At 43.2% G+C, this 17,472-nt stretch overlaps 1 protein-coding gene across 5 annotated transcripts in view; it reads right to left on the bottom strand.

Annotated features, from left to right (window-relative positions):
- slc12a8 (solute carrier family 12 member 8) overlaps window positions 1-17,472 on the bottom strand; it is a 29,958-nt gene that overhangs the window by 6,345 nt on the left and 6,141 nt on the right. For 3 of the 5 annotated variants that reach the window (XM_071355237.1, XM_071355239.1, XM_071355238.1), the window contains exons 3-6: window positions 10,487-10,633; window positions 9,573-9,764; window positions 9,138-9,369; window positions 115-228 (exon numbers count right to left, since the gene is read on the bottom strand). In XM_071355237.1, coding sequence (XP_071211338.1) covers window positions 115-228; window positions 9,138-9,369; window positions 9,573-9,764; window positions 10,487-10,633 — 685 coding nt within the window. The remainder of the gene's footprint in view (window positions 1-114; window positions 229-9,137; window positions 9,370-9,572; window positions 9,765-10,486; window positions 10,634-17,472) is intronic. The other 2 variants (XM_071355240.1, XM_071355241.1) reach the window with 2 other exon arrangements.

Here is a 17,472-nt window from a genome sequence, read left to right as displayed (position 1 = left end):
TGCAGACACTCTTATCTAGAGTGACTTATACTAAGTCACTCTGGATAAGAGTGTCTGCTAAATGACCAAACTGTAAACATGTAAGCAGCTGTAAACATGGTTATAGTAGTTCACCTGTAGCAGCGGGGAAGAACACTCCAAATACAGTGAAGAATCCTTCTCCTGTCGTGTAGTCTGGTAGAGTGTTCTTACGTAGCAGCTCCTCGGAGTACCCTACGAAGCCATGCTCTGAAACAACAAAACATCCACAAAGGCCAAGGTTTAACAGAGATTCAGCATAAAGTTAAGTCTCTTATTTGTGTGGACATTGTGATCTGATCTTTACATTCATTAAGTTTTCATAATGCTCTTAGGTATTTTAACTCCTGCCCAATTCCCTGATTGAGTACATAACTTCTGGTAGCATTTTACGGAAGGCCTGCTGATTATTATTAAGGCTCATACATGCTCATAACAGGTTATAAAGCATCCTTACTGCAGGCTTTAAAAGGGCAGGTTTCACAATATATTTCCACAATTCTAACAACATAGATTGATGATATTACATTTAAAATGGACCTTATACAAGTTTATTAAAAAAACTATAATTATACACTTCCATTTTCGCAATTTACCAACAATACATTTCGGCTTTGACGTCAAGAAGGGAACGGCCTGGTGGTGGGGCAGTGCACTACAACCACTGTTTATCGGCATGCATGTTTGGCCTGAAATTCGAGAAGAGGGGAAGAAAGTGGGGACGCTTAGCGAGGATGCGGTGGGCAGACTGGGTCAGGGGAACCCCTGCCTGGTTCTTAAGTCACAGGCAGGGCTCACTTTGTCAAAAAAGATTAATGGGTACCAATAGTGGAAGAGTCGATTCACCATGAAGCTCAGGGAAACAAATGGTCCTGTGCCACAGTCAATGAAGTCTCCAAGTCCACTGACCTCACCGGTGTTACTACAGCACGACGGCAGGTGGCTTCGGTGATGGAAGTGAATCGGGTAAGTAGGTACTAAAGTGCCCAAAGAGATTTGTCATGTCGCAAGTAGATGATTTTTAAAAAACACTAAGATAGTCATGCAAAACAAACTGGCCCACTCACACAGAACTAGCATGGTGTTTGGGGATGGAATAAGCTAAATACCAATTGGATTAAATGTAAAAAAATATACACTGCTCAAAAAAATAAAGGGAACACTTAAACAACACAATGTAACTCCAAGTCAATCACACTTCTGTGAAATCAAACTGTCCACTTAGGAAGCAACACTGATTGACAATAAATGTCACATGCTGTTGTGCAAATGGAATAGACAAAAGGTGGAAATTATAGGCAATTAGCAAGACACCCCCAATAAAGGAGTGGTTCTGCAGGTGGTGACCACAGACCACTTCTCAGTTCCTATGCTTCCTGGCTGATGTTTTGGTCACTTTTGAATGCTGGCGGTGCTTTCACTTTAGTGGTAGCATGAGACAGAGTCTACAACCCACACAAGTGGCTCAGGTAGTGCAGCTCATCCAGGATGGCACATCAATGCGAGCTGTGGCAAGAAGGTTTGCTGTGTCTGTCAGCGTAGTGTCCAGAGCATGGAGGCGCTACCAGGAGACAGGCCAGTACATCAGGAGACGTGGAGGAGGCCGTAGGAGGGCAACAACCCAGCAGCAGGACCGCTACCTCCGCCACTTGTGTGAAAAATACTCTGATGTCCGTCTTTTTACTTTTTTCTGACATTTTTCTACCTGGCTGGCTGATCGGTCTAGCTGCACACACACATTTACACAACACATGCTGCAACGTTTTGAAATTTTAACATAGTTTGTTTCATATTGGCAGGCTTCCAACAATAGCTGAATTTGCAAAGCTAGCGAGCACCAATTCCGTTTCTGTGGTGTTTGCTATAATCTTTGCTACCTGGTTAAAGGTGAAAAAAATAAAAAATTCACTAGCGACAATTTAGCTTTTGCAACGAGACCATTAAATATATTTAAGACAATGGTATAAGAGAGTGTAGTTCTGTTCAGTTTGGACTTCAGTTTATCGCTAACCTTATCACAGGGACTTTGAAGCACTACAGCTGCATGCTAATTTTGGAATATACTGACGATAGCAAATATTCCATCTTTGACGACGCCACATAAATGGAATAGGTACTAGCTAGCTTGATAGTTAATGTTTGCTTTAGTTTGCGCGCTAGCTCTGCAAATTCAGCTAGTGTGTGAACCCTGCAACATTAAAAAAATATATACATTGCTAAGGCGCGATTGACTGGATTACCTCACGTCAGTTACGTACACTGAGTGCCTTTCGGACAGTAGATACGAACCCTCTATTACCTTGCAAGCTAAAGAACTGGCAGTGGATCAAACCATTGTGAGGCAAAGGGCGGGGGGGTCACAATCTTGTGAAACTTAAAAACGCGCTATTAAGTGTCTATAATCAGCACAAGTGCTTTCATTGCGTATTATTAATATTATTGAAATTACATAGTTATGTTTACAGTGATATATTGGGGGGGACAAATCATATTTTTCCCAGGATGGGGGGGTCGTGTCCCCCCCGTCCCCCCTGGGATTTCCGCCTATGAAATAAGTACCAAAAAAAAGTTCTCAAATCAGTTAAACAGAGCATACTAATTATAAATGTATATTATACAGTGGCTTGCGAAAGTATTCACCCCCTTGGCATTTTTTCTATTTTGTTTCCTTACAACCTGGAGTTAAAATAGATTTTGGGGGGGTTTGTATCATTTGATTTACACAACATGCCTACCACTTTGAAGATGCAAAGTATTTTTCTTGTGAAACAAACAAGAAATAAGACCAAAAAAACTGAAAACTTGAGCGTGCATAACTATTCACCCACCCAAAGTCAATACTTTGTAGAGACACCTTTTGCAGCAATTACAGCTGCAGGTCTCTTGGGGTATGTCTCTATAAGCTTGGCACATCTAGCCACTGGGATTTTTTCCCATTCTTCAAGGCAAACCACTCGAGTGTTGCTTTAGCAGTATGCTTAGGGTCATTGTCCTGCTGGAAGGTGAACCTCTGTCCCTCTGGAAGACTGAAACAGGTTTCCCTCAAGAATTTCCCCGTATTTAGCGCCATCCATCATTCCTTCAATTCTGAGAAGTTTCTCAGTACCTGCCGATGAAAAACATCCCCACAGCATGATGCTGCCACCACCATGATTCACTGTGGGGATAGTGTTCTCGGGGTGATGAGAGGTGTTGGGTTTGCACCAGACATAGCATTTTCCTTGATGGCCAAAAAGCTCAATTTTAGTCTCATCTGGCCAGAGTACCTTCTTCCATATGTTTGGGGAGTCTCCCACATGCCTTTTGGCGAACACTTTAAGCAATGGCTTTTGTTCTGGCCACTCTTCCGTAGAGCCCAGCTCTGTGGAGTGTACGGCTTAAAGTGGTCCTATGGACAGATACTCCAATCTCCGCTGTAGAGCTTTGCAGCTCCTTCAGGGTTGTCTTTGGTCTCTTTGTTGCCTTTCTGATTAATGCCCTCCTTGCCTGGTCCGTGAGTTTTGGTGGGCGGCCCTCTCTTGGCAGGTTTGTCTTACCCTGATGAAGACAGCTTGGCTGTCGAAACGTTGGACATTACATTTTTGCATCTGAGCTCCTAGAGTGTACTCCTTTATTTTCAGGTTTGTTGTGGTGCCATATTCTTTCAATTTTTTAATAATGGATTTAACGGTGCTCTGTGGGATGTTCAAAGTTTCTGATATTTTTGTATAACCCAACCCTGATCTGTACTTCTCCACAACTTTGTCCCTGACCTGTTTGGAGAGCTCCTTGGTCTTCATGGTGCCGCTTGCTTGGTGGTGCCCCTTGCTTAGTGGTGTTGCAGCATCTGGGGCCTTTCAGAACAGGTGTGTATATACTGAGATCATGTGACAGATCATGTGACACTTAAATAAAGTCCACCTGTGGGTAATCTAACTAATTATGTGACTTCTGAAGGAAATTGGTTGCACGAGATCTTATTTAGGGGCTTCATAGAAAAGGGGGTGAATACATATGCACACACCACTTTTCAGGTAAATTTTGTTTTAGAATTTTTGGAAACAAGATAATTATTTCATTTCACCAATTTGGACTATTTTGTGTATGTCCATAGCATGAAATCCAAATAAAAATCCATTTAAATTACAGGTTGTAATGCAATAAAATAGGAAAAATGCCAAGGGGGATGAATACTTTTGCAAGGCACAGTATACTCAATATACAAGAAAAAAACATGTTTGATTATGTGTGTGTGTACATGTGAATGTGAGAGTTAGGCTACATGGAGGAGACTACTGGGTAGTTTGGTTCACCAGGGTGACCTCTAGTCTATGTTGGAAGTTATTGAAGGATGATGATGTTTTGGCAATGTGAAGATAGGAATTCCAGAGTATGGAACCTCTGTATCTGATAGGGAATTGACTGTGTGAGGCATGCATGGATTTGGGAATTAACCTAGAATAATCCATTGAAGGGTTTAGGTAGGCTGTCTGAGAGGTGGGGGAGAGAGTAATAAAGAGATATAGTACGGGAGAGAGAAGACCGTAATAGAAAGAGAGTAAGAGAGAGAGAAACTAATAGAGAAAGTGAGAGAGAAACTAATAGAGAAACTAATAGAGAAAGAGAGAGAAACTAATAGAGAAAGTGAGAGAGAAACTAATAGAGAAAGAGAAACTAAAAGAGAAAGAGAAACTAATAGAGAAAGAGAGAGAGAAACTAAGAGAACGTGAGAGAGAAACTAAGAGAAAGTGAGAGAGAAACTAAAAGAGAAAGTGAGAGAGAAACTAAAAGAGAAAGTGAGAGAGAAACTAAAAGAGAAAGATAAACTAATAGAGAAAGTGAGAGAGAAACTAAAAGAGAGAGAGAGAAACTAAAAGAGAAAGAGAGAAACTAATAGAGAAAGTGAGAGAGAAACTAAAAGAGAAACTAATAGAGAAAGTGAGAGAGAAACTAAAAGAGAAAGAGAAACTAAAAGAGAAAGAGATCGAGAAAGTGAAATAGAGAAACAAAGAGAGCGAGAGAAACGAGAGAGAGAAAGAAAGAAGAGAGAGAGAAACGAGAGAAAGAAAGAAGAGAGAGCAAGAAACTAATAGAGAAATAGAGAGAGAGAGAAAGAGTGAGTAAGAGAGAGAGAGAGCGAGAAAGAGTGAGAGAGACTATTTGCACACAATATTTTGGAAATTTGTGGGTGTAATGTTTACTGTTCATTTTTATTGTTTATTTAACTTTTGTTTATTATCTACTTGACTTGCTTTGGCAATGTTAACATATATGTTTCCCATGCCAATAAAGCCCTTAACTTGAAAAATTGAATTGAGAGAAAGAGAGCGTAAGAAAGAGAAAGAGAGAGAGAGAGGCACCTCATGTTCTCTCATTCTAACACTGCAGCAACACCACAGAACGAACCAACACCGACCTCGCTTTTGGCAACTATAATAACAAGGTCAGATTTTTAAACAAAACGATACTAGCCAAATTGCTGTACATTACATAACCAATTGAGACCTCTCTCTATCCAAACAATGATAATGTTATTGTGGTACAACAGAACAGACAGGCCCAGACAGGATGTCTCCCAAACAGCACTTTATTCCCTATAGCCCCATAGGGTTCTTGTCAAAAGTAGTGCACCATATAGGGAATAGGGTGCCATTTGGGACACAGCCCCAGTGTCCACAACCCTTATATAACATCATGGTGTTAACACACACCAACTTCACCCGACACAACTCTACCAACTCCTCTAACTCACCCACACTGACCAAAGGTAAAACAATTTTAAAAAGCATGCATGCGTGCTGACTAGAGAATGGTGTCATGACCATAGAGATCCTATAATTCACTTTTCTATTTATTTAATTGGATATGACCCACAACCAGGACACTATTCATTGGGAAGAGCCCCTGATCTTCTGATTGGAGGACCCTTCATAATATCACAGGAAGTGATGACTTGGTGCTTGGTCTCAAGAGCAGCTCTCTCAAATTTGGATTCCGGCCTTTTCTCTTTTTCATTGTCCAAAAATGTGGGTGAGCCCGGTTAACACCCTACCACCCAAACCACGAAACACATTATGGAACTTCCTGTCTGTTCAATCTGGAAAAGAGTTCAAATGAAGATCAGGAGGGACAAGTGAAAGGGGGGGAGAAGAGAGAGGAGAGAGAGGGGCAGATGGTGTTTTGTGATGAAGTGACAACACCTTTGGTTACAGGAATTATACCCTTACATTCTCCTGCTTAAATAAATGAACACATGCATGATTCACAGACTCTAAAATGTGAGGACAGAGGATAATTATTATATTAGTTATGAAGAGGAAGATTACTTTATCGTCCAGTTTCCACACTACTGTGACTCCTGTATTTTTTCTACCCGAGAGTCAGACCACGCTACTGCAGTCAGGAATGACTTGTCAGACTACATTAAACAGTTACATGAACAGAGGAAGGAGGTTAATATTACTTCACAAATCCACACGTATTCTCTTTTAAAGGGTTAGATGTATTTCCATTTGACTCACATAATGACTTTCCCACACAGAGCACAGGTCAGTGTCAGGATAACGATGCAGAAATGTTAGAGATTTAGAAGATGTTTCAAATGTATTTATATTTCACTACAAAGTTATGGCACTGCTGGGAGTGGCATAGAGCTTCTGGATTCTCCCACGAGGAACTGTTAATCATTCCTTTACCTCTCAGACCTCTATACTGCCTTAGCTGTCTGACGTTAAGAGTACAGTCACAGTCAGTAAGGCTCTATAAAGGCAGGTAGATGAGGTCAAGAAAACTGCAACCATCTGGCTGTTAGTAGTGTAATAAGCAGTAACCAATCCTTTACTACAACATTTCCGTAACAAGACAACCTATCTAAATGAGAAAATGTGTCATTCTTGAAACCTGCTGTATTTGACACTTCAGTTTCAGAATTTCATCTACTTCATCTATGACCAGAAATACATACATATAAAAGACAGCATTAACCATTGAGACCACCGTAACCCTATGTCGACCAGCCTAGCTGGCCTTCTACTAAAATCACCAGTCTGATAGTCTGATCTAAAGTGTTATCAAACTATAAACACATTTGCCTTTTTAAAGGAGATGCCAGCCAAACCAGGCCGTACATCCCCCAACCAAGGGTGTATCCAAAATAGCACCCTATCCACTATAGAGTGCACAACTTTTGACCAGAGCTCTAATGGCCCTGGTCAAAAGTAGTGTACCATTTATGAAATAGGTTGCCATTTCATACGCAGTCCTATTCTCCTAGACTGGAGGACAGGGTGGCTCCGTGCCAAAGCATGAGATCACCTCAAAACACAGCAGCAACTTATTAGGAAAGACCTGGGCATCAGTTTCACTAGGCCATAACTACAAGATGTGATCCCTATGGCAGCTCTGGCGTGCGTCCCAAATGTCACCCTATTCCCATAGGTCTCTGGTCAAAAGTACTGCACTGTGCAGGGAATAGGTAGCCATTTGGGATCCAGACCCGGGCTCTGGGTTCTGACTGAGAAAGAGAGGATCATTAGGGATGAGAGGTTTGGACTGGAAAGGAGAGACATGGTGTGCAAAAGTCTGGGGTAAGGTTTAAGGTTTCAGCTTCCTGAACTAAACCAACCCCCATCACCACCACTACCACCATTTACATAGTGTTCTTTGTGGTTTGTTGAGAGAAAGAAAGGAGAAACCCCCAGCTCCTACTGGAACACTGTATTTGCATCCCAAATTGCACGCTATTCTCTTATACAGGGGTTCTCAAACTTCTTGGGTCCAATGACACCTTTTGTGATTGCAAATATATCAGGGACCCCCTCGTAATTAGAACACAAATACAAATAGTTAAGAACATAAATTGTACATGATTATTATTACATTGTATTACACACTTTAATCTGTTAGTAATATTCATAAAAAAAGAAGAGCAAAAAAATGTAGAACAATAATAAATCTGACCGTAGACCGCCTGCAGTAACTCTGCGGACCCCACTTTGATAACCCCTGCCCCAATCAGTGCACTACTTTTGTCAAAAGTAGTGAACTACACAGGGAGTAGGGTGCCATTGGAAACGCAGACTGTTCTCTTCCCTTGGACTGGACAGGAAGTGGATAATCAGTGAGAACGGGAAGAGCAGGGATCAATTTCCGGTTGAAGGCCGGGGAAAGCAAAAAATTCTGGCTAAACCACGCCCATCATACCCTCATCATGAAAAAACATTCTGGGTAAACATTACACAAGACTGCTGCCTGAGTCAATCAAACTTGCCTCATCACTGATTACTGTATGCATTCAATCTTTCAGATCAATGCAGAAACAAAGTGCTCCTTTTTCTTTATTTTCTTGAATAATCACCAGTTGAAGTGTCCTGTGGTCAGTTGGGGTCAGTTGAAGTCCCTCAGTCAAGCACCTGATTCATTTTCTCTACTGTATGCATTGTCTACTACACTAACACACACACACAGTCTTGAAATGTCAAACTATGATGGGGAGCCTATAAGGTTCTCTACAGCCAAAAACATTTCTGTTTTTATTTAACCAAGGGGAAGAACTAGGTATGTTTATATGCTACTGCTACTGCATAAGAGTATGACGAGTATGAAGTAAGAGGTGCAGTACATTTGCAACTAAGCTAGAGGGCTGAGAGATGGCTAATGATGAACTCTGAGGTCTACAGTAAATACAGTGCAGAGAAAGCTTGTGGTTATCCTCTAGGCTATATTATGCCACAGTGACACCTACTGGACAAAATTGTTAATTGAACCTGTGATTTAAGCCGGTGGTTCTCAAACCTCTCCTCGGAGACCCAATGTAGTTTAACTATTCCAGAACTAGCACACCTGATTTAATTAGTCAAACAAATGATCAAGCCCATAAATAGGTGAATCAAGCGAGCTAGTTCAGGGCTACAACAAAATTGTGAAATGTCTGGGGATCCCCAAGAAGAGGTTTGAGAACCACTGATCTAGGCTAAAAAATAACAACTCCTCACACCACCACTGTGCTACTCCTGGCACTAAAGTCCCTTCTAACAGTGCTACACACACACTTCTGTCAGTTCACTATACACTACAGTCCAGAAGATTTTGTCAAGCAGAACACATCAGCAGGCCTACTATAGGCTATGCCATGTACACACCTGGGTCGAGGTGGGAAAACGTCCCGATAACGAAGTCCAGCGTTGAGACAGCCAGCACGGCCAGTAGTATCAGCTGGAGACGGACGATCCATTTGACCCCGGCGAGGTTAATACCCGAAAGACCGAGCAGGACAGCCACAGACATCCCTCTAACAGCCCACTCACTCTGCAGGCTCAGGAGCTGAGCGATAGACTCTGAGAACCCTGTGATGTACATGGCTCCAGCCACACACTGTTGAAATCAAAACACACGCAGAAGACATACATGAGATCTTGTATGTAAACATATTGATTCTTATTTTATTTATTTAGCTATATAATCTTTGTTTTAAAAGGTGAGTTGACTGAAGGTAAGTTGTCCTTTACCACAATGCAAAGGGTTGCAGGAGGATGAAGGGGGAATGAAAACATGTACACACACATGGTGTTTCTCACCTGGCCGAAAACATACAGGAGCCCCACGGTCCCACCTACTCTTCCTCCCAGGACAGTAGAGATCATGGAGTATACTCCACCACTACCGACCCCACAGCGCTCGCAGACGCCGATGCCTGACATCACTGTTACCAGGGCAACGATAACCACCACGGATACCAGGAGCATACCTAGCAATACACCTAGGTTCCCCTTACATCATCAAGAGAAAAAACAAAGTCATACAATATATGGAACAGGTCCTTGTATGTCTAGATCAGCCCAGCACTAACACTACTGATTCAACAAATCAATGAATCACTATGCCCTTGACTAGTTGAATCAGGTGTTTTAGTGCTGGAATATAGAACCAACATGTGCACACCGTAGGGCAGAGATACTCAAGTACTATTTCAGAAGGTCCAGTCACACAAATTTCCTAGGTGGCAAATGTCCGAATGGATATTGTCATTTATCGGCATAGTAACAAACCCCCAAATCGCAACCCATGCAAACCCAAACTGTTCAAACTGTTCACACCCCTCTTGATGGAGGAGAGGCAGTTTTAATGCTCAGCTACATTCTCAATGCTGGCAGTTTTAGCATGCCTGCAATTCTACACATTTTGCCAAGTCTTGTGTGTACATATGATACCAGGGGTTGAAGCCCGACAGTTCTATTATACACTTTTGGGGGGGGTCAGGACCAGCGGTCTATATTGACCCGGCTCTGGGTTCGGATCCAACCTGTGGTCCGCCTGTTCAGTATGCAGACCCCTAGGTGAGCAAACTCTTGCCTACAGCTACCTGCCCTGGGACTACAGTTGAAAACTAGCTAGCTGGCCAAATCTGGTAAATGTACATAAATGTTGATTGGTGTGCATTGTCCCTGTCAAATAAATGTATTGAATGAAATGAAATGAAATTCCAACTCACCACCAGCCACCCAGTGCGGAGGAACAACACCACACCAAAGATGTTGATCATACAGGTAGTAAAGACTCCGTCCCACGTCCCAAACAGGACAGGCTCCCACACAAACAGCTTCACCCTCCACCATGGCTGAGAGAGATGCTGCGACCCCTGCAGTTTAGAATAGACGACATTTCCCGATTTTTACCAGACCTGCACAACTTTTATAGTCTGGTCCAGTAGGGATGGTGGGGCAAAAAAATATATATATTGTTTTTGATGCATGCCAGCAAAGCCACTACACAACACTAAACAATCAATGAATTGCACTATAACAGTGACAAACAGTGCCCACAAACTGTTAAGCCCTACATAAAGCTGTCCCAACAGCAGAGCTTTCTTTTCAGCACCATGGAGTGAATCCTTACCATTGCTACACCTGGCTATCAGTGGAGCCTTGTCTGGCAGCGAAACAGTTCATTCAGCCTCATTTACTGACATAAAAAAACATGGCTGACTTGCTTAAACAAATGTGGTTTCTACTGACAATTGAGATGTACAAACTATGGCATAATGGGACGACGAGCAGATAAGAGGCAATCCGTAACTTCGATTAAGACATTAATGAGCGAGCTAGGACGAACGTAGTCAATATAACTATTTTTTCAGCACTTTTTAAATGTACAGTGACATAATTCATAACATGTGCTGTTCTTACAGTATTCTCCCTGTACACCAAGTCAGAACTGTAGGATAAATAAAGGCGGCATATAAGCAGACAATGAAAGCTCTTACAATATTCGATTGTTACATTTCTCTAAAACAGGCTATAGGCTACATGTGCACCACCAAGTCAAAACAGTAGGCAAAACGATGAGGGGGAATGGGAAGTAATTATTAGGGTGAGGCACATGGGCTATTAACAGCTTACTACACTTAGTATTACTTCCTTAGCTACGGTATACATATCTCCCTGGCATATTGCATCATTAATGCAACAGCATACAATACATGTTTGGACTCACCTTGTTGTACTGTGCTCACTTGAACAGGAAGGTGGCGCGACGGTCCTTGTGGACAAATTTTGTCATCAAACTTTGACATCAAAGTCTGGCATTCTCTTGAATTTTTTGGCACTTTCAAGACAACTGGGAACTCGGGAAAAAAACAAGATTGAATCATGACGTCAGTGATCTTCAGGTCGGAGCTCTAGAAATAGGCCGACTTGGAATTCTGGGTTGGATGGCCATTCAAAACGTATGTTTTTTACGACTTCCCAGTTGTATTGAACTCACTGAAGTTTGGGATTTCCCAGTTCAGAGTTTCTAGTTGTTTTGAACATGGCAGAAGTCATGCTGGATTGACAGCATGGCCAATGCATTCAACCTTTTCTGGTCCATGGTGTTGAATGTATTTCCAAGATGGCGTAGCATTCAGACGCCTTTGTCTTTGTCTTGTCTCGTCCCATGTATCTTTTTATATATTTTTCTTCGCATTCTTTTTAATATTTTTCCTAAACCTCAACTTCAAAATACTCTCCTGCAACCCGCCTCACCCAATGTGGTGTGGATCTGTTGTTTTTCTCTAAAGTATTTCTATTTACCTCTGAACCGGAATACCTCAACTGAAGCTAGCTAGCTAACTAGCTACCAGCTATCAGTCAGCTAACCTTTAGCTCGGAAAGCTCTCGCCAGTTCGTACAACGCGTTTCAAACAAGAGCATACCGGACCAATTTTTCTCTCCATATCCCCGGATTCCTACCGCAAACTCTGAACCCTTTCATCTGGATCATGGCAGCTAGCTAACTGCAACCCGGGTTGACTACTCCTGGCTAACGTTTCCGTCCCGTAGCAAGCACCAACTAGCCTGGGGCTAGCTCATGCTAGACCCATCTCCCGGCTAGGGCTCCTGGGCTACTCCTGAAGCCCACTCCTCGGCTACAATATCCGGACCCCTTCTACTGCCGGTACGGGGCACGAAACCCCGCCGATCCATCACAACTGGAATACCGACATAATCTGCCCGAGGATCCCAACAGGCCCGACGTCCCCTGAAGGCCCATTCTGCTAACCGTGGCCTGCTAGCTATCTAGAGCATATTGGACTGTTAGCTGATCCACCGGCCAGTTTCTTGGACCAATATACCCATTTTGCCAATTGGACTTGGACCCCTCTGCTACTTGGAACCCAACTAATTCCACGACTGGTCTATCGACGTCACCGCACGAGGAGGCAAAAACAGACTTTTCCCCAATCGCGACGTCCCTCTAAGGCCCTTATGCTAGCTTGCTAGCCCCGGCTTGCTAACTGCTAGCTTGCTAGCACCGGCCTGCTAACTGTCTGAATCGACGTGTCCCTAGCCAGCCCAACCACTCACTGGACCCATACGATCACATGGCTACGCATGCCTCTCCCTAATATCAATATGCCTTGTCCATTACTGTCCTGGTTAATGATTACTGTCTTATTTCACTGTAGAGCCTATAGCCCTGCTCAATATGCCTTAACCAACCATGTTGTTCCACCTCCCACATATGCGATGACATCACCTGGTTTAAACGTCTCTAGAGACTATATCTCTCTCTTCATCACTCAATGCCTAGGTTTACCTCCAATGTACTCTCTTCCTACCATACCTTGGTCTGTACATTATGCCTTGAATCTATGCTATCGTGCCCAGAAACCTGCTCCCTTTATTCTCTGTTCCGAACGTGCTAGACGGACAGTTCTTATAGCCTTTAGCCGTACCCTTATCCTACTTCTCCTCTGGTGATGTAGAGGTTAATCCAGGACCTGCAGTGCCTAGCTCCACTCCTACTCCCCAGGTGCTCTCATTTGTTGACTTCTGTAACAGTAAAAGCCTTGGTTTTATGCATGTTAACATTAGAAGCCTACTCCCTAAGTTAGCTTTATTCACTGCTTTAGCACATTCTGCCAACCCGGATGTCTTAGCCGTGTCTGAATCCTGGCTTAGGAAAACCACCAAAAACCCAGAAATGTCCATCCCTAACTATAACATTTTCCGCCAAGATAGAACTGCCAAAGGGGGCAGTGTTGCAATCTACTGCAGAGATAGCCTGCAGAGTTCTATCTTACTATCCAGGTCTGTACCAAAACAATTCGAGCTTCTACTTCTAAAAATTCACCTTTCAAGAAACAAGTCTCTCACCGTTGCCGCTTGCTATAGACCACCCTCTGCCCCCAGCTGTGCCCTGGACACCATATGTGAATTGATTGCCCCCCCATCTATCTTCTGAGCTCGTGCTGCTAGGTAACCTAAAACTGGGACATGCTTAACACCCCGGCCATCCTACAATCTAAGCTTGTTGCCCTCAATCTCACACAAATTATCAATAAACCTACTAGGTACAACCCCAAATCCGTAAACACGGGCACCCTCATAGATATCATCCTAACTAACTCGCCCTCCAAATACACCTCTTTTGTTTTCAACCAAGATCTATGCGATCACTGCCTCATTGCCTGCATCCGTAATGGGTCTGCGGTCAAACGACCACCCCTCATCACTGTCAAACGCTCCTTAAAACACTTCTGCGAGCAGGCCTTTCTAATTGACCTGGCCGGGGTATCCTGGAATGACATTGACCTCATCCCGTCAGTAGAGGATGCCTGGTTATTCTTTAAAAGTGCCTTCCTCACCATCTTAAATAAGCAAGCTCCATTCAAAAAATGTAGAACTAGGAATAGATATAGCCCTTGGTTCACTCCAGACCTGTCTGCCCTTGTCCAGCACAAAAACATCCTGTGGCGTTCTGCATTAGCATCGAATAGCCCCCGTGATATGCAACTTTTTAGGGAAGTTAGGAACCAATATACACAGGCAGTTAGGAAAGCTAAGGCTAGCTTTTTCAAACAGAAATTTGCTTCCTGTAGTACAAACTCAAAAAAGTTCCAGGACACTAAAGTCCATGGAGAATAAGAGCACCTCCTCCCAGCTGCCCACTGCACTGAGGCTAGGAAACACTGTCACTACCGATAAATCCACAATAATTGAGAATTTCAATAAGCATTTTTCTACGGATGGCCATGCTTTCCACCTGGTTAACCCTACCGCGGTCAACAGCCCTGCGCTCCCCACAGCAAATCGCCCAGACCTCCCCCACTTCTCCTTCACCCAAATCCAGATAGCTGATGTTCTGAAAGAGCTGCAAAATATGGACCCCTACAAATCAGCCGGGCTAGACAATCTGGACCCTCTCTTTCTAAAATTATCTTCTGAAATTATTGCAACCCCTATTACTAGCTTGTTCAACCTCTCTTTCGTATCGTCTGAGATTCCCATAGATTGGAAAGCTGCCGCACTCATCCCCCTCTTTAAAGGGGGAGACACTCTAGACCCAAACTGTTACAGACCTTTATCTATTCTACCCTGCCTTTAAGGTCTTTGAAAGCCAAGTTAACAAACAAATTACAGACCATTTCGAATCTTACCGTACCTTCTCCACTATGCAATCTGGTTTCAGAGCTGGTAATAGGTGCACCTCAGCCACGCTCAAGGTCCTAAACGATATCATAACCGCCATCGATAAGAGACATTACTGTGCAGCCGTATTCATCGACGTGGCTAAGGCCTTCGACTCTGTCAATCACAACATTCTTATTGGCAGACTCAACAGCCTTGGTTTCTCAAATGATTGCCTCGCTTCGTTCACCATCTACTTCTCCGATAGAGTTCAGTATGTCAAATCGGAGGGCCTGTTGTCCGGACCTCTGGCAGTCTCTATGGGGGTGCCACAGGGTTCAATTCTCGGGCCGACTCTGTTCTCTGTATACATCAATGATGCCGCTATTGCTTCAGGTGATTAATTTAATCCACCTCTATGCAGACGACAACATTCTGTATACCTCTGGCCCTTCGTTGGACACTGTTAACTAACCTCCAGATGAGCTTCAATGCCATACAACTCTCCTTCCGTGGCCTCCAACTGCTCTTAAATGCAAGTAAAACTAAATGCATGCTCTTCAACCGATCGCTGCCCGCACCTGCCCGCCCGTCCAGCATCACTACTCTGGACGGTTCTGACTTAGAATATGTGGACGACTACAAATACCTAGGTGTCTGGTTAGACTGTAAACTCTCCTTCCAGACTCACATTAAACATCTCCAATCCAAAATTAAATCTATAATCGGCTTCCTATTTTAGTTTGTCTCCCGGGTGTGGCGAGCCTTCTGTGACCGACTGTGGGTCGCCCTCAGCCTCTCCTCCGGGTACCATCCTCAGACCAACTGGTAGACGGAACACCTGAACCAAGAAATAGGGAAGTACGTCTGCCAACAATGTTCTGCCTCTGCACAAGGCTGGAGTCGGTATATGGCCTGGGCCGAATACGCTCAGAACTCCCTCATGTTTTCATCCCTCCGCCTTACTCTGTTTTAGTGTGTACTTGGTTACCAACCCCCCATGTTTCCCTGGGAGGCGGAGCCTGATACTGTCCCAGCTGTCATTGACTGGTTTCGGCGTAGTGAGCGGGAATGGGAGCCCGCTTACGGCATCTGCAGGAAGCCTCTAATACCCAGTAACGCTTTGCCAACAGACGCCGCCGACCAATGCCACGCTTTCACCCCGGACAGCATGTGTGGCTCTCTACCAGAGACATACGGCTCCGCCTCCCCTGCAAAAAGTTATGTTCTTGCTTCATTGGTCCCTTCAAGATAACCCATCGCATCAACCCTATCACGTACCACCTCCAGTTACTTCTGCGAAAGCTTAATAAACACCTGCTGCAATCTGCATGTGAATCCACACCTTTTTCCTCCCTGATTATTCATTACAGGCCAACTACATATCTCAAATGTCCTAATATTAAGTACCTTGCTTATATTTCCAACAGGAGTATAGCCTATCTGGGTGGCATGAAAATAAACAACGGGGAAAAGCGTCCTCCATTTGCTATTTAAGTGCATAGATGACATGTATTTTGTTCCCGCTGCCCATATTTCGATACAGGTGCGTGATAATGGTCCATTCTAAATCAAAACAAATGTCGCACATATATTATTTAGTTTATGTAGACAAAATTAAATCAAGAATAGTCTGATCGGTGACAATATTAGCCTATCACTTGTGAATGATATATTATCACTTTTGAATGATGCCCAGCATCACAATACCTTTTTGCGACTTGTTCGAATCATTGTCGCACACCTCATGTAGCCTAGCCCATAGGCCTATGTTTTAATAAGGTTTGTATCATACCTAAAGTGGTGAAATAACTACTTACAATTAAGCACATTATGCTAATGGAACATTCACGCTTATAGCCTACTACCATTGCTGCACTTATAATGTGAAGAAATAGCCTAATTGTATCAACATTTTAAGCTAAACGTTCTGCTTTGTTGCGTCAGCCAAATTGACTAAAAAAGTTTTTTTGATGCTAGTGGTTGTATTAATTTGGGATCTACCGCATGCCACAACTGTCCCAGACTATGTTTGTAATAATTATTTCTCGCAAAGAATAGGTCAACTTTTGTACTATGGGGGATAGTAGATTGACATAGGATAGAGCTTTTGCTGTTCGTTAGGCCTACTCATCTTGTTGGCTGACGAAAAGTAAATGTGGACAGTTCTCACAATATGCACCTCGAAATTAGATAAGGACTCGCGCAGTTGCATCCCGATGTGTCTGTCTTAACTTGTAGCCTGTGAGAAAGACCCGATCATGTGACAGAGAGTGATAGAGTGTGATAGAGAGATGCTTCGGATTGCGTAGCACACTCAGGGAGAACGTCACAACGCAGCACTCCGATCGCAAAAGGCATGGATTTGTTAGGGTGCATTACTGCCACAAAGGGGATGCCATCGTGAAATTCTAGGAATTATCAAGTGCTTGTCAAATTGTGAATGAGAGACTATTAGAGTGTGTACAGCCTGCGCAAAAAAACAAAGCAGAAATCATTCCTTTCAAGCAACTTTATTCAAATCATCATTAGAGTTGCATCATGCAGCCTTACAATGTATTAAAAATCAAAACATATAGCCCAAAAA

The sequence above is a fragment of the Salvelinus alpinus genome, chromosome 20 (assembly GCF_045679555.1).
Source record: "Salvelinus alpinus chromosome 20, SLU_Salpinus.1, whole genome shotgun sequence".
NCBI classification, from domain to species: domain Eukaryota; kingdom Metazoa; phylum Chordata; class Actinopteri; order Salmoniformes; family Salmonidae; genus Salvelinus; species Salvelinus alpinus.
This window is presented reverse-complemented; position numbering and strand designations above follow the sequence as displayed.